Source organism: Leptinotarsa decemlineata, unplaced genomic scaffold, assembly GCF_025532065.1.
Source record: "Leptinotarsa decemlineata unplaced genomic scaffold, Ldec_3_MD MMD2_tig00000505_RagTag_RagTag, whole genome shotgun sequence".
Classification (NCBI taxonomy): domain Eukaryota; kingdom Metazoa; phylum Arthropoda; class Insecta; order Coleoptera; family Chrysomelidae; genus Leptinotarsa; species Leptinotarsa decemlineata.
In genome coordinates this window covers 6,299,430-6,315,482 of record NW_027412549.1, presented here as the reverse complement: position 1 = coordinate 6,315,482, position 16,053 = coordinate 6,299,430, and the positions used below count along the sequence as shown (strand labels likewise).

The 16,053-nt window shown below is 34.3% G+C and overlaps 1 protein-coding gene across 2 annotated transcripts in view; it reads left to right on the top strand.

The window, feature by feature from the left end:
* Nucleotides 1-16,053, top strand: part of LOC111513864 (tetraspanin-7) — a 55,199-nt gene that overhangs the window by 22,608 nt on the left and 16,538 nt on the right. For both annotated transcript variants that reach the window (XM_074173817.1, XM_074173816.1), the window contains exon 2: nt 3,708-3,896. In XM_074173817.1, coding sequence (XP_074029918.1) covers nt 3,744-3,896 — 153 coding nt within the window. In that variant the 5' untranslated portion in view covers nt 3,708-3,743. The remainder of the gene's footprint in view (nt 1-3,707; nt 3,897-16,053) is intronic.

The window sequence follows — 16,053 nt, the reverse complement described above, 5'->3', positions numbered from 1 at the left end:
TGTATTCATCTTTCTTATGGTGTGAAAAAATTCGACTATATATCCCCCAAAGTCGAAGAGTCAGGTTGATTGCTAAAACCTGGCAGCTCCACCTACTCGTCAATACACATAAATTCCTCATTTACAAAATGTCAAATTATATTTATGAAAGATATAAAACTTTCAAATCTCAGAATAATTCGGGGACACGAAACATTCACACTTTTATTATTCCAAAACACTCGAAAGCCTGCTTTTCTAGTAGTTCTATTTACAACCCTACCAAACAATACATGCTCCGCCCAGTGAATTTAGACACTACTCCATATATAATTTCAAGAAAAAGTTGAAAACATATCTGAAGTCTTCTGGATAGACAATATATTCATGTTATGCCTTGCTCATATGGTTTACCCTTTATCTCACTTTTGTGTATGTTTTGTTATATATTTTACCTTATTTAAGCTATATAGATTTTCAATATTTATTTTGAAATATATAGCCTTTTTTTCTTTGTTTTACAAAGATTCATGAACTACCTAAGTTAACATCGCATCGCATCCAGAAAAATCATAAGAGGGAGCCTGAGATTCGTATAGGAAATAATCAGACGAGTAAAACAAGTCTCTTTTATGGCCTGAGGCAACACTCAGATTTCTTATTCTTTCCAGTTCCATTTTCTGTAAACAATGACAAAGGAATTGGAGCTGAATTGTTATCTGAGAAATCGATTTTTCCAGTTTTTCTCAATTTTAAACGGAATGACGAAAAATAAATCATGAATATGCATAAAAATTTTCAAAGAAGATATTTCAACGGATCGACTAAGCCCAGGTATAGTGTGAAAATATTTCGAAAATTACTTGTTTTTAGTTTCCAAAAAATTCATGCTTATTTGTCATACATACAAAAAGTACAACAACACAAATTTTCATCTAAATTGATATATTTTTCCGGGTAGAAAATAATAAAAACAAAAAAATCAGTTTTCGCGATTTTTTTCAAAATTTCAGATTATTTTCCGCCATTTCTCACTGTTCCTTAAGAATTTTTGGTTTCATGTAATAACTGTATTTTGAACGTTTAATACAAAATGAGATGCATCTAAGTTACATTTCATTTTGTCCTGCGTAAAATGAATAGGTATAACAAAATAAAAACCACATTTCGGGATCATTTTATGAAATATTTAAAAAATATTACAGCTTGCTCCTTGTAGTTTAAAAACAGTTTGGTAGCCACTATTTTAAGATTTATTTTTATTTTTTCGAAATTTCGAGCCTCTAAACTACCTTTTACTGAAGAAAATTCTACCTAAGTGGCGGTCTTCAGCCTTGTTTCGCCACTGAATCACATTATTATAATTATCTGCAAACGAGTAACATGGAAATATTCAGAAATTCAATATAAAAAATTGAATCATGAATTGACAGTTAATTGAACAATGAGTAGATAATTACTTCCAGAATGTGAATGTCGTACAATATACTAAAATGAAATTACTTTAAATAATTTTCTATTTTTTTAAAATCTATTGGCTAGTTAACTCTTTTCAGTGTGAAATTCTGGAGGCAACGGATCAATAATTTTTTTTTCAGTACCGTAGTAGCGGATTCGTTTATCTTCGACTACTTCCATTAAATGATGATAACTTTTTTCCGCTCCAACAAATCACAAAAGTCACGCACTGTTAACTGTTGCTACTGAAAGATATTCCTGAAAATTGAAAAAATACAAGTCGGTTTTACAGAATGCAAATACTGGATGTTGATTAGTTTTGAGTTGTTTCTTTTTTTTTTCTGATCTATTCAGCATTGATATATTTTATTTAATTTCATGGGAGAAAGTAAATTATTTTTGTCAAGAAATATTGGTCACAACAAATGGATTTATTGGCATAATAAAGATAAGAAATAACTGAAAAAATATCAGAAAAAAATAATGTGCGAGTCAAAAAAGTGCCTATATTATTGAAAAAACAGCTGGAATATCTTAAAAAGATGATCATAATTTGAAAAGACTATCCTGGATAAAGAAATTAGGAATCAAAGAGAACCTCTCAAACTAAGTAGAACTGAGTATAGTATGAATAAGTAAGCAGGTAGTATAAATAATATATGAAAGAAAGTGAGGAGTACCTAATAGAAGTTCTAATTCACTTTTAATGAAACATTTTTGTGTTTGAATGAGGAATTGTAGAAGTATATACTTTCCAAGCTTGGAGAGATACATTTTTGGAAAAATAGTAAGAGAGGAAAAGTCACGAGAAACAAATAAAAAAATGTCAATGAAACCCTAAACTTATAAATGCGAAAGTCTCTGGTTCTCCGTACTGGAAAGTCCTAGGAAGCTAAAATTTGGTATGTAGGTGCTTCTTAGGACTTGCGCACTAAGAAAGGATTTTCAGATTTTCTAACAGGGGCTCCCTCCGTGGAGGTAAAAGGCACGCTTTCACATACGGAAATTTCCTTTTCATCACTTCTTTCTCCGTACCGCTATATTTTAAGAGGCTGAAATTTTGTATGCAGGTTCGTCTTATATTTTATCTATGCAATAAGAGAGGATTTTTGTATACTCCAACTGGGGAACCAGCCGATGGGGAAAAGGCGCATTCATAAAATGAAGGTATCTTTTCATCACTGTTTCTCCATACCGGTATATTTTCGGAGGCTGAAATTTTGTATGAAGGTTCGTTTTATATTGTAGATGTGAAAGAAATTTTGAATATTCCTGGCGCGAGAAATGAGATTGGCCCAACTTTGTACACATGTTGATAGATGGGGAAAGACTCGAAGTCTGTCATTAATATTTCTATAATTCACTACTATATAATTCACAACTATAATATCTATAATTCATGGACCATAATGTAAAAATCTTTCACTTGATATAAATTCATTCCCATATGTAAATAACACTGAAAATTGAAAAACCTATCAGTTTGACATTGTCAACAGTACCATTTTTAAGTGTACTCAACATTATTATTTTTTCATCAAGAGTGCCGTGGGTCGAAAGTTTGTTACAAAATATTAAACATGGGAAAGGGGTCCAGGGATATTTTATACATCTTGCCTGATACTAACCGGAGGAAGGAAAACAGATTCGAAACAACTACCTTCTGATACTAACATTGAACGACGATTCACTGAAACTCTTGCAGAATTTTCAAATATTCAACCCTGCCTGAAATAAATTCCACCGACAAAAGATGTAATTCAAGTTCGACGAGAAAAATTGTTCTTTCAGAAGGGTGAAAACAAGACCTCTATATAATCAATATGTTTTCAACAGTAGTAAACAATTTTCCACGGAAGTATTTGACTTTCCTCATTTCTGTTAGTAGATGTGACTGGAAAAATGATTCAAAAAATATGTTGAAAGGTGTTTTAAGATTAACGGGGTCCTACCTTTCAACGTACGATTCCTAATATCTAGAAATTTCGAGATTCAAGTCGAAATTTCGAGTTTAAAGTAGCAATTTCGAGATTAACGTTGCAATTTCGAGATTAAATTCTATATTTAGGGTTTTAAAGTAATGATTTCAAAGAAACAGACAATAAAAGTATCCGGCCCTTCTGCGCTTCCCTATATTTCAAAGGTAACCATCCTTAACTGTCATGTTCCAACAAATGAAAACATAACTATTAGAAAATAATCAGGTATTACTTGTCGAACCCTTTCACATACGTGAAGAACTAACCGAGAATTTTTAATTTCATTTTCAGCTGTCTGGTATCGCCATTCTAGCAATAGGGATATGGATGGAGGTGGAGCTCTACAAATATATGGAGATGAGCACTGAGTTCTGTGGAACCGCTCCATATGTTCTCATAGGGACAGGTTCACTCATTATCGTAATAGGATCTTTTGCCTGTTGTTGCACGGTCAAGGGACAACCAGTGTTGTTATATGTGGTAAGTGATTTTGTAGTGTTTAAGTTCAAGGTTTTATTTGTAATTTTTTGTTCGAAAGCTATATGTGATATGTCAAATTTAATATTATCAAGTATTAAATTCGCAACCGAATTAAGTTATAGAATAGATAAAATATACCAGAAAGTAAAAATATGCAAGAGGTTTTCCAATCTAAGATAGATCTTCGGACTGTTTTAGGGGATTAGAGAAACTTTTCACAAACGTTTCTTACCCCCGTGGGTTGGGCTACCTATCGGGCGCGACCCCAGGTGGCGGATAGGGGAACGGCCAGGGGACTGGAGGCCCTGTCCGAGAAGCTAATGTGGCCTTACGGACGAGGTCGCCGGACTCCTGGTCACTGGCAGAAATAAGTAAGGTGAGGGGAACTAAAACCCCCCAAAAGCCTTTGCAAAACATGCCACCGTGGACCAGCCTACCCAAGCTAAGGTGTAAGGAATTTTGCCAACAGCTGAATGGCCGCAGGCTGATATGCGGTTACGAACGATCCCCTTGGGGAACTGGGCGAAACCTCATAGTAATCAGCCGGGGCTCTGCCAGAGGTGACCAACTCTTCCCTTGCTCCTCGTGGGAACACACATGAATGAAACAACACAAAAACAGAAACAACAAAAACAAAAATCCATCCCGAAGCTGGACAGAAGTGCTCTCCTCAATCTAAGGCGGTAGCTGGGGATGAACAGAAATGTCCACCCCAATCTACCTCTTGGAATGAGGCTGGACATAGCGGATCACCTCCAACAGCAAGGGCACTTTCTGCGGCGGGCGCCAAGAACACCGCCTTGAATAAAGGCAAGGAACCGGCTGCCCCTGCAGAAAAGCTCTCTCACTTGGGCACTTCCACGAAGGGAACCCCTAGAAGGTTCAAGAAGTCGCGCAACGACAGTAATATCGCTGCACCTTCCAAAACTTTCGCGGAGGCCACCGTGAGACACCTCAAGGTTGCCAAAGAGAGTGTGTGTTCGGCGAGTCTTGGCCTACACCTGTCAATATAAAGGAGATGTCTCCTAGTGACCTGTTTACCTTCCTGGAAAGGACAGGATGGACGATGACCTAGGAAGACAACTCCTCGGGATGATGTACAATGTGTCACATGTAGCCTACGTGCTGTGGGTCTACACTCACCCTCCCTACTCTACAGATACAGACATACATAACGTTTCTTACCGAATTTTGAAATGTTTTTCATTTTCAATATATTGAAAACACTTTTCTCATTCAATAAATTCATTTCATTTTATGCAAACACTCAGACATCAAATAATATTTTCTTCAGTGCTATGTGATATTTCGTTATCTGATTTATTTTCTTCTCAGTCTGTTTTTAATTCGCGTATTCTATTTTTTTTAATTCACTTCAATTTCCATATATTTCTCTCTGTATAATTCAAGTAAACGATATAGTGTAACCTACCTTCCAACAAATCCCTTTTAGTAATTGAGTTAGGGAGCTAACTAATTTCGTTATTCAATAATTATTTCTGTGTGTCGATCCTTTTCAGCAATACTCTCAAAGGCATACACTTTTTTAAATGTTTTTGTCTGTAAAACTTTAAGTAGTTGATTTTTGGTACAGTAATATTCAAAATACAAATTATTATCCATTAAAAAACTTTGTATTTCATCTATCCTCGAATTTTTGTTCGGTACTTTGATGAGCTGTCGCGAATGATAGGAACCTTTGTCAAGAACTATTACATTATTCGCATCCAAATTTGGGATCAATGTTTTTCAAACCATTCCTCGAAAATATTAACTTCTATGTTCTTATGATAGTCAACATTGCAGTCCTCAACTTTTTTCCACATAATTTCAAAGAATTCAGAACCCATCCTTTACTTCCTTCGCAATGCACAATGATTAGTCGCGATCCTTTGTTTGCAGCCATTTTAGGCGTACACATTCTCGAACCATCAGTCCACTCTTTCGTAACTGTGTCGTGAGTGTCATACCAAGTTTCGTCCAAATAGAAAATTTGCCGTTGTTCTTGCCTATATTTAGTTATTTATTCTAAGTATTTGTCACGCAATTCCATAACTGATTGACGTTTATTTATTATTTCAAATCTAAATCCTAGTTTCTTTATCCAATTCTGAAGAGTTTTGTCACAGCATTTCACGTTATGACCGGAAGTATTCAATTTCTTCCTAATGATTTCAGTTGTAGGAATCTCATTGCTTTTGTAACAGTCGTATATTGTTTTTTTCAATAATATTATTGAATGAACATCTAAAGGTTTCGGTAATCCTGTATCACATCGCGTCTTGCATTCATAAGGTTTGTTTTTGACTATTTTACGTACAGTTGAGAAAAGAATTTCGGTCAAATCTGATGTTGTTTGTAATACTTCATTTTCCTCGAAACCAAACTTGAGATGTAGATTCTTATGCACATTGAAACAACCTCTCTGTGTTTCAATATTCAAATGCATCCTAATCTTATTCACTGGTATCTCTTTTTCGCATTGTTCACCATCGCTATTGGTATCACTACAATGACAAAAATTTAACTTCAAATTTAATTTTATGACCCTTCAGCCAATCATAAAACTCGGTTAGTAAAAATTATCCAATAGGAACCGCCAAGTCTACAGAATACGTGGACTAGTTCGCTGCCGGTTCATTTCTACGTATTGGTTTATTTGGCCTTTGAGAATGCCGTGAACTTTACGAGTGTACAATATCGTTTACTTCGGTTATAACAGTAGTTGTCTAGCTTTATGTCGTTGGAAAGATTTTGATACTTTTTATACTGTCATCATTGGTGAAGAAGCCTACAACACTTTATTTTCAATCTACTAATAATAACAAATTGGTCGTCTTCAATCTAGAATTGGAGTATATACTGACAAATCCATAAAAATATCTGTCAGATGATAAAGTATTAAGTAGATGCCATAGTGCGATGATAATATATACTTTCTTTTATAGTAAAAATGAGATGATCTCTGAAAAATGATTTATAAAATCAAGTCAATGAAAATTCCATAGAACATTGGTACCTATTCAAACTCAAACTGTAAAAACATTTGTGTCTATTTTATCACATTTTAAAGATTGTGAAAGTAGAAGGATAGGTATACTGTTGGCAAATGGTTAAGTTCATTCATCAAATTTCAAGAAGGCAAACAATATTAATCACATGCAATTGCTGTGAGAGGTATTCATATGAATAGGAAATTTGCAATTCCCAAGTAGAGAACATAACAATTAATGTTCATAACAGTAGACCAAGCAAAATAACATCATGATGGATGTCGGTTTTACAACGTGACGCGTGGAATATCTTTCCACACCGGTTACTTCGAATAATGGAATAATAATAATGAAAATCACTCGGACTATACGATTCGTTTTCGTTCCCTTTTTAGTACTGTTTCCGCAATAATAAAATCTGAGTTCATTGTTCTTATCTGTGTCACGAATGTAGAATACGATAATTTAGAAAGGAAATGATGGAGATGTGTATAGATAACATGACTATACAAATGATAGAGATCACTGAAACATAAGTGTCTTCTTTGATGTGTTTAAAAAGAGATCCTGACAGATAATTCTACTTTGGCATTGGAATGACACTCATTTATACGTAGGTATGTTTCATTTTATTCCAGATTTTTCTATAATATACTTGATACTGTCAACGTAAACATCCCGAAGTTAACCATTTTAACAGGATTGCAAAATTAAGTTGTGAAAATATTGTAAAACCGCATTACTCATGCAGAACTAAGGTAGCTTTGAATACATGGCCACCAGTGACTGACGAAATACCAAATTCTTTGTTTTACTGTTTGAGTCACAATGAAGAACCTAACCTATATATTTCTTGAATATAAAGAGAATGCATACTAGGATGAGAGAAAGTTCGAGTTTTTCTCAGACTTTTTCTAGTAAATTGAACTGATGAGTTTGACACTTGATTATTAAGTGGGAAATATATTGGGAAAAATCTTTAACTATAATATTGAACCAAATGTGAATTATAGAATATTTAGGTATAGTCCAGAAAAATTCTGTGTTTTATGTATTGAAAGAGAGCTGGCTTTGAGAGGTAAGTCGAATTCTAATGAATTTGTGACCGCAATATACTCGTGTTGAAATTTGTTTCAATAAGGAAATGAAAAGGTCGTTTTACTAAAACAATGAAGAATACGTGGAAAAACCCTAGAATTTCTGAATTTACAATATCTCTATTATCTATTAATATTTATCAAAAAAACTTTCACAACACCAGAACAAAAACTACGGTCTCTCGACCCGCATTTCGCTAAATAAGTTAGCGTCGTCCTCAGGGGATTATTATGACAGTAATAATGATCACATATGCCATCATAATGAATTGGTTAGCGAAACGCGCGTCGAGAGACCGCAATTTTTGTTTTGGTGTTGTAAAAGTGTTTTCAATAGATTCATATTGCGCCAAAGGTTTCAGTGCGAACTATCAAAGAAATTCTAGATTTTTTAAAATATCTGTTTCAAAATTATTTCCAATTGAATGACATACTTAATTCTGTCAGTGAATTAAACCATTTGAGTTCTTTGCTAGATCAAGTTTTCGTAGGATTACTTACAGAAAAAAATTTAATAATAATCAATTGATAAATAATTTACTATACTGATACCGACACAGGTGAAACCTTAACCCGTTTTACTGGCAGAGATAGGCAGTTGGTCTATTCGGCCTTCGATTAAATTCACCACTGATATAGAGGTGAATAAATCAATACGTTTTCTTGACTCGACAATTATCACAACACAACAAAAAAATATTTTTTGAATGTTTCCTACACTAAATTAGTCAATTTCTACTAATTTTGGGGTGATAAAAACGAAAATAACAATGAAAAATTTTTATTAGCTCTGCTTTTTGAGATACACAGTACTTAATCTTAAAGAGTAGTTATACTATACGTGAAAAGTGAAAGTACATAAAACAATATTGTTATGTTTCTTTTAGAATATTTTAAGTACAAAATTAATAAAAAAAAACATTATTCTTAGTGTTTTGACAAATAAAAGAAGTTTGTACCACCAAATTTCAATTAAGTCCATCCGATTCATTGTAAGATCGCTGTCGTTTAGCTTGTCTTTTATAAAACACTTCTGGAGCATCCCTACACACAGACCATCAGTAGTCTGCAAGCATTGCTTCATTCCAACGGCCCTGATATCTCTGTTCCATTAAGGCAATGTCTTGATGGAATCTTTCTCCATGTTCGTCACTCACAGCTCCACAGTTTTGTGGGAAGAAATTAAGATGAGAGTGAAGAAAATGAATTTTTAAGGACATGTTGCATCCAAGTTGGTGGTAAGCTTGAAGAAGCTCTTTAACCAATGCTGTGAAGTTATCATCTCTTTTGTTACCTACAACCCCCTTAAAGGCTTCCCAGGCTCTTTTTTCATTTCCTGTTAAAATCATGTCAAAAGCAGGATCATTTACGATTTCACGGATTTGAGGCCCAATAAAGATGCCTTCCTTGACTTTAGCATCACTCAACCTGGGAAACTTTGCTCTCAAGTACTTAAAAGCTTGTCCTTCCTGGTCCATGGCCTTCACAAAGTTTTTCATTAGTCCCAATGTAATGGGGGAAGGAGAACATCCTTAGGATCTACAAGAGGCTCGTAAACTACATTTTTCTCATTAGGGTTTAGATCTCGTGTAGGCCAGTTCATTTTTTTATAGTGAGATTTTCTATCCCGACTGTCCCACAGACACAAAAAACAACAGTACTTGGTGAACCCTAATTGCATTCCTAGGAGTATAGCAATGACTTTCAGATCACCACAGATGTGCCACTTGTGTTGTTCATATTTGATTGATTGGAGAAGTGTTTTCATATTTATATACGTTTCCTTCATGTGAACTGCATGACCTATAGGAATAGAGGGTAGCTGATTTCCATTATGCAGAAGTACAGCTTTTAAGCTTAGTTTTGAAGAGTCTATAAACAGTCTCCATTCAGATGGAGTGTGATCCAAATTCAAGCAGTCCATCAAACCATTAACATCAGAACAAACTAAGAGGTTTTTTTTTCTCAAAAAAAGGAAGCAAATCTTTTTGACGCTGTCTGTACTGAGATATTTTCACATCATGTTTTAGAAGATTCCACTGTTGTAGTCTTGACCCTAACAGCTCAGCCTTTTCCTTAGACAAGCGAAGATCTCTTATAAGGTCACTCAACTCTGCTTGACTAATTCTGTGCGGATCACTAGACCTATCGCTTACCTCGAAATCAGGGTCATAGGATGTAGAAGGATGGGTTGCTCCTCCTAAACAGTCTTCATCACCTTCCTCTAAAATTTCATAGTTTTGGGGTGGAGAAGGGACTGGCAAATTGTCTGAGTGTGGTACAGGCCGAAGAGCAGATGGGAGATTAGGGTATTTAACCGTTCCTCTTTTCTTCATAGATAAACCTTGCTTAATGGGAGGAGTTAAGCAGAAATAACAGTCGTCTGTATGATTGGTAAGCTCACGCCAAACCATAGGTACTGCAAAAGCCATTGCCCGGTTTTTATTTTTCAGTCACTCTCGCAATATGACGGAACAAGAATTACAACATATATGAGGAGCCCATGATTTACCTTGGTCCCCAACTTTCACACCAAAATAATGTTCATAGGCTGTCTTAACGATAGGTGTCATTTTACGTTTCTGAGCCTTAAATGTTATTCCACCACATATATAGCAAAATCTATCGACAGAATTCACACACTTTCGAGGCATTTCAGATCAGCACTTAAATTAATTTAAAAATCAACTTCACACGATAATTTCGAAAGCAACCACGTGCGTACAATTGACAAACTCACATAGGTTATGTTTACTACTTAAGAACAGCTGATGAGAGGGGTGTTATGTAAACAAACATGTGTACCAACTGTTGGTGATGAAATATTTCATTTGTTGAAAACTCAATATACATATATATTATATAATGATACTATATCATGAAAACAAGAGCTAATATATAATTTTTATGGTCACTTTCGGTTTTAACACGTGGAAATACATTGAAATCATCTAATTTCAACCCCGAAACAAAAACTTTGTTGTGTTATCATTTCATACGGACATACAATCTACCTCGACAAAACTGTGCCATCACAAAAGTAACAGAATATTCAATGGTGTGCTTCACAAACTATTGAATATTCACTTTCACAAATCAATTTTCAAAGAGATCTGAGTTTCGTGAAACAAATTACTGTCAACAACGATACCGACGTGCATAGATATCATTTATTGACTCCATCCTTATTAGAAAGATTATTCTTGAATTCGTTTCCGAGCTTTTTGAAAGATGCTCTGGTCTCGTCATTCAAAAAACTACTTTTCTTTAATTTTTCAAAGAGAGTGCTCTCTATTCTACCCAATATAAGTTTGGGACAAGTTTTGCCTTATTTTCAATTTTGCTTCGTATTTTTTTGAAAAAAAAACGAGTAATATTTATGGTAGTTTCGCCAAAATAGGTCAATGCCTCATGAACTTGGCTGGTCCTAGACCTTACTAAAAACTATTTTTTTGTATTTTCAATATTTTCATTTGTATTTTATTTTCTCTTCCATGAACTTCAAATTGATAATTTTTTAGGCCATGGAAGTTCACCACGAAACATTGTCAACCACTTTCAAACAAAAGTAACCTTTTTGCACGAATTTTATGTTCTGTATTCCCTTAACAAGGTGTCGCTCCCCTTACGAACGTCAACCCACAAAAATCGAAACTTTAATTAACGGGCGATTCCTAGTAAGGAATCCTGAGTATATGATATACAAAGTGTGAATGTTAGGAACAAAAATATTTCGAGATAATAATCTTTAAAACGGCGAGGACGGGAATCTATTAAAGTTCATCCTCAGTAAATTTAGGATTGAAGACCAAAGATTGGTCATAGATATCTTCTGGCATTAAATATTGAAATACAAATCATGAAATTATAAAACAACAACAAAAATTAATTGGTGCTCCGGGGCCACTTGATTGATTCCAGTGGTGCATTTGCTTTTTCAGTTGCAGGAAAACCCTGAAAAACCTGCAGCACCACATCATCTGAAGATCTTGATCTGCCAATTTCCTCTCTTTAAAAAACCATAATATAGATTGTCTCCAGAGGCTCCAATAAATTCAATACATCGCCAGAACACTTAGTGACACGACTATCGTCAAACTTAAATCAGTCCGTTTCGTCTTTGACCAAGGCGTAATAATGAACAGATTCAACGCCAGAACCACAGTGAACAATGGCTGCATGGAGGGAATTTTTTTTTACAAAATCAAAGTATACAGGAAAGAAATGAAAGAATACTGTTCTGTAGTTGAAAATCTCGTATATATTGTGAAAACTAAATCGATAATGTACGAAAGCGTTGAAGGGCCACACAAAAATATTTTTTTCGATTTGTATAATTCTGACTTTCATCTCAGAATTCTGAGTTGCAAGTCGGAATTCTGACTTGAATCTCAGAATTCTGACTTGCAAGTCAGAATTCTGACTTGTATCTCAGAATTCTGACTTGTATCTCAGAAATCTGAGTTGCAAGTCAGAATTCTGACTTGTATCTCAGAATTCTGACTTGCAAGTCAGAATTCTGACTTGTATCTCAGAATTCTGACTTGTATCTCAGAATTCTGACTTGTATCTCAGAATTCTGGAAAAATGGGCATTTAAGAAAAACAAATGAACATCGTCGGAGTGCGCTCAGTGAAGAGATCAAAATAAATGTTCTTCTCTCTGTCGAATAAAATCCCCATGTCCTCACTAGGCAGATAGCTCGGGAACTCGAAATTAGCCAGTCTTCAGTGGCAAGAGTTCTTGTAGCTGCAAAATGTCATCCATATAAAATAACAATCCTCCAGGAACTTACTGATCCAGATAGAAGACTTCAGTTTTGCGAAAAAATGATGGATCTACTAGACAGGAATGTTGTACATAAAGAAAACTTATATTTTCTGACGAATCAACGTTTTTGTTGAATGGTGTGGTAAATCGTCAAAATTGTCGTTATTGGGCAGACAGAAACCCACACTGGATGAGCGAAGGCCACACTCAACATCCAGAAAAAGTCAATGTTTGGGCAGGGATCGTTGGTGATCGAGTTATAGGACCGATTTTCTTCCAAGAAAATCTTACTGGAGCAAGATATTTAGAATTCTTGCAGAAGGACCTAGTTCCGAATTTGGCTATTTTGTTCCCTTGTCCTATAGAAGCTGACGTGCCAAATAAAAACATCTGGTTTCAACAGGACGGCGCGCCTTCTCATTTTGCAAGACCTGTCCGTGAGTACCTGAATGATGTATATCCAGGCAGATGGATTGGCAGAAGAGGACCTTATGAATGGCCACCTAGGTCTCCGAATTCAACACCTTTGGACTTTTTCTTATGGGGTTACTTGAAGAGCAAAGTTTTTAAAACCAAACCGGCAAATATTGAGGATTTAAAAGAAGGAATGAGACAAGAGTGTAGGCTAATTTCTGGCGAAGTAATCAGAAATGTTCAAAACGAGTTTCAGTTACGTTTAGGGTATTGTCAGTTAGTAAATGGGCATTTCGAATACTTGTTAACGAAAGACTATTGATTTTGAATTCATTTTTTGAATCAGATAATGTTGAATATCTTTCAAAGGACAAGGAGTAAAAAATTGAAATTTGGCAGGCATGTGCAACTTGTTGAAGTCATTAAAAAAAAAGGGTTGTCATTTAAAAAAAATTATCGATGACGTTATACCTCATATTCAAGACACACTGTATAATTTTTGTTGCATTAAAATAAGGGCACTTTAAAATACTAATCGACGTGTCCGAGCATATTTCCGAAAGAAACAACACCTTTGATTTAGTGTTTAGTTTTCCATGTTAGAGACTCGCACTGTATAAAGTATCATTTATATCTTTTTTGAATATCGAGATTGCGTCAAAAAATAAATCTGCTGTAACAAGATATTCACTGGCAATCCGACAAAGTCGATAAATAGGACTATTATGACTTAGATTTGACTGAGGGTTTGGAGACACATAAAGAACGTTGTATTATATTTTTCAAATTAGGAGATAGCTTAGATAAAAATTTAATACAGTTAACTTTTCCATTGATCACCTTGTAAATGAAAATTAAACTGGCTATTCAGCATGTCCCCCTCGTAATGTTTTGAGGATTTTCCATTGTAGTTTTATTGGTTCATTTTCAAAAAATATCGCTTTCTAGATCGGCATCACTAAGAAATCAATAATAAAAAGCACATTTGTTAATAAGATATTCAATGGTTTACAGTATAAATGAAAAATATTAATTTATACCTACACTTTCAAACTCAAATACAGAACAAAATGTTTTTTTGAGCGTGATGATTGGCATCCTACCCAGAACAACATACTGTAATAAATACTGATTCAAAATACTACAATAAACACTATGGTAGGACGTTTTATCTGTTGAATAACAGATCAACTCGGACAACGATACAGGCATAAAGCTAGTCGACTACAAATTTAGAATTCTGAGATACAAGTCAGTATTCTGACTTTTATCTCAGGGAATAATAATGATACATTCAGTATCAGTAGTTGTGTTCTGACGATCTCACTCCATTAAACTACTGTTCTGAGATACAAGTCAGAATTCTGAGATACAAGTCAGAATTCTGAGATACAAGTCAGAATTCTGAGATACAAGTCAGAATTCTGACTTGCAAGTCAGAATTCTGAGACTCAAGTCAGAATTCCGACTTGCAACTCAGAATTCTGAGATGAAAATCAGAATTATACAAATCGAAAAAAATATTTTTTTGTGGCCCTTCAACGCTTTCGTAATAATGCAATTTTTCTAGATGTATTTTGTACAATTCATACAATCATTTATATGAATATAGACAAATTTTAATTGGTACTAAAGTCTACCATAAATGTTTACCTAATAGGAAATTGTTTACTTCTAAAAATTATGAATCATTTGAAATCTTCGAAACTGAAACCCAACTACTTATAATGAACTATATTCATTGAAATCTTGTCATAGCACATTCTGAATTTCGATTACTTTGGACGTTTTGTTATTTGAATTTTATTCACGAGTACATAATCTTGCTTTGCTAACACGTAGAAAACGTTTCACTATGCTTTTCATGTTCATTATTGTTATTGTTGAGCCATGAATTTAGAATGTCAATTTTTTTCTCGCAGTAATGGAAAATTGCAGCAAACATTTTAAATGATGGTACTTCAGATCAAAGAATGAAAGGAATACTGCAAGAAATTGAGCATGTGATTTCAGATTTATTCAACGTATTTATAGAATGCGGAAGGAATGAATAAGTATAAGTGCAACTCAAGACGCTAGCGAGTTTATTATCAAACAAGATGCCTTCTGTAAATGAGATTCAATGAGGTCGCAGTAAAACATCTGTTATGTTATTAATTTTTTAAAGATAAGGATTATTGGCGGAAAAAAGGCCGGAATTGAGATTTGGTCTTTTTTATGGAAGTTTGATTTTAAGGTTACTTTTCCCTGATACATCTCTGCTGATGCTTTGCACTCACAAATTATCTGGTGATTTGATTATGAATATAATATATACCTACAAATTACCTGCTGATCTGATTATGAATATAATATATACAAATTATTTGGTGATTTAACTATGAATATATTATACCAAAGGTAAAAGGGATTGAAAGAACAACATAATTTTGAATTTCACTAGTTCGGACTTTCATTGTCTAATATGTAAAATGATTTGAAATCCCCGAAACAACTGAAAAAGAAGAATTAAAAATAAATAGCTGAAAATAACAATTATATTAAGCAAAAAAAAATAACCTGAAATGAAATAATAGTGAAATAAAATACAAGTAAAATCAAAACGATTGAACAAAAAATAAAGAAATACAAACAAATATAAATAAAAAACAAGAGTTTCCAAGCCACGTTAGTTCACGACGTTTCGATTGTTAGTATCTACAATCGTCTTCGGGTGATGACAGTCATCACCCGAAGAGAACACGTGCCATTTAAAGTATACTATACTGAAAGGCAGTCTATCTAAAAACTTGTGGATATAGTCAAAGTAATCTTTATTGTGAATATCGGCGCCATCAAAGGCCAAAAAAACAATACAAAGAGATAAAGCCGCTGCCGACTAGT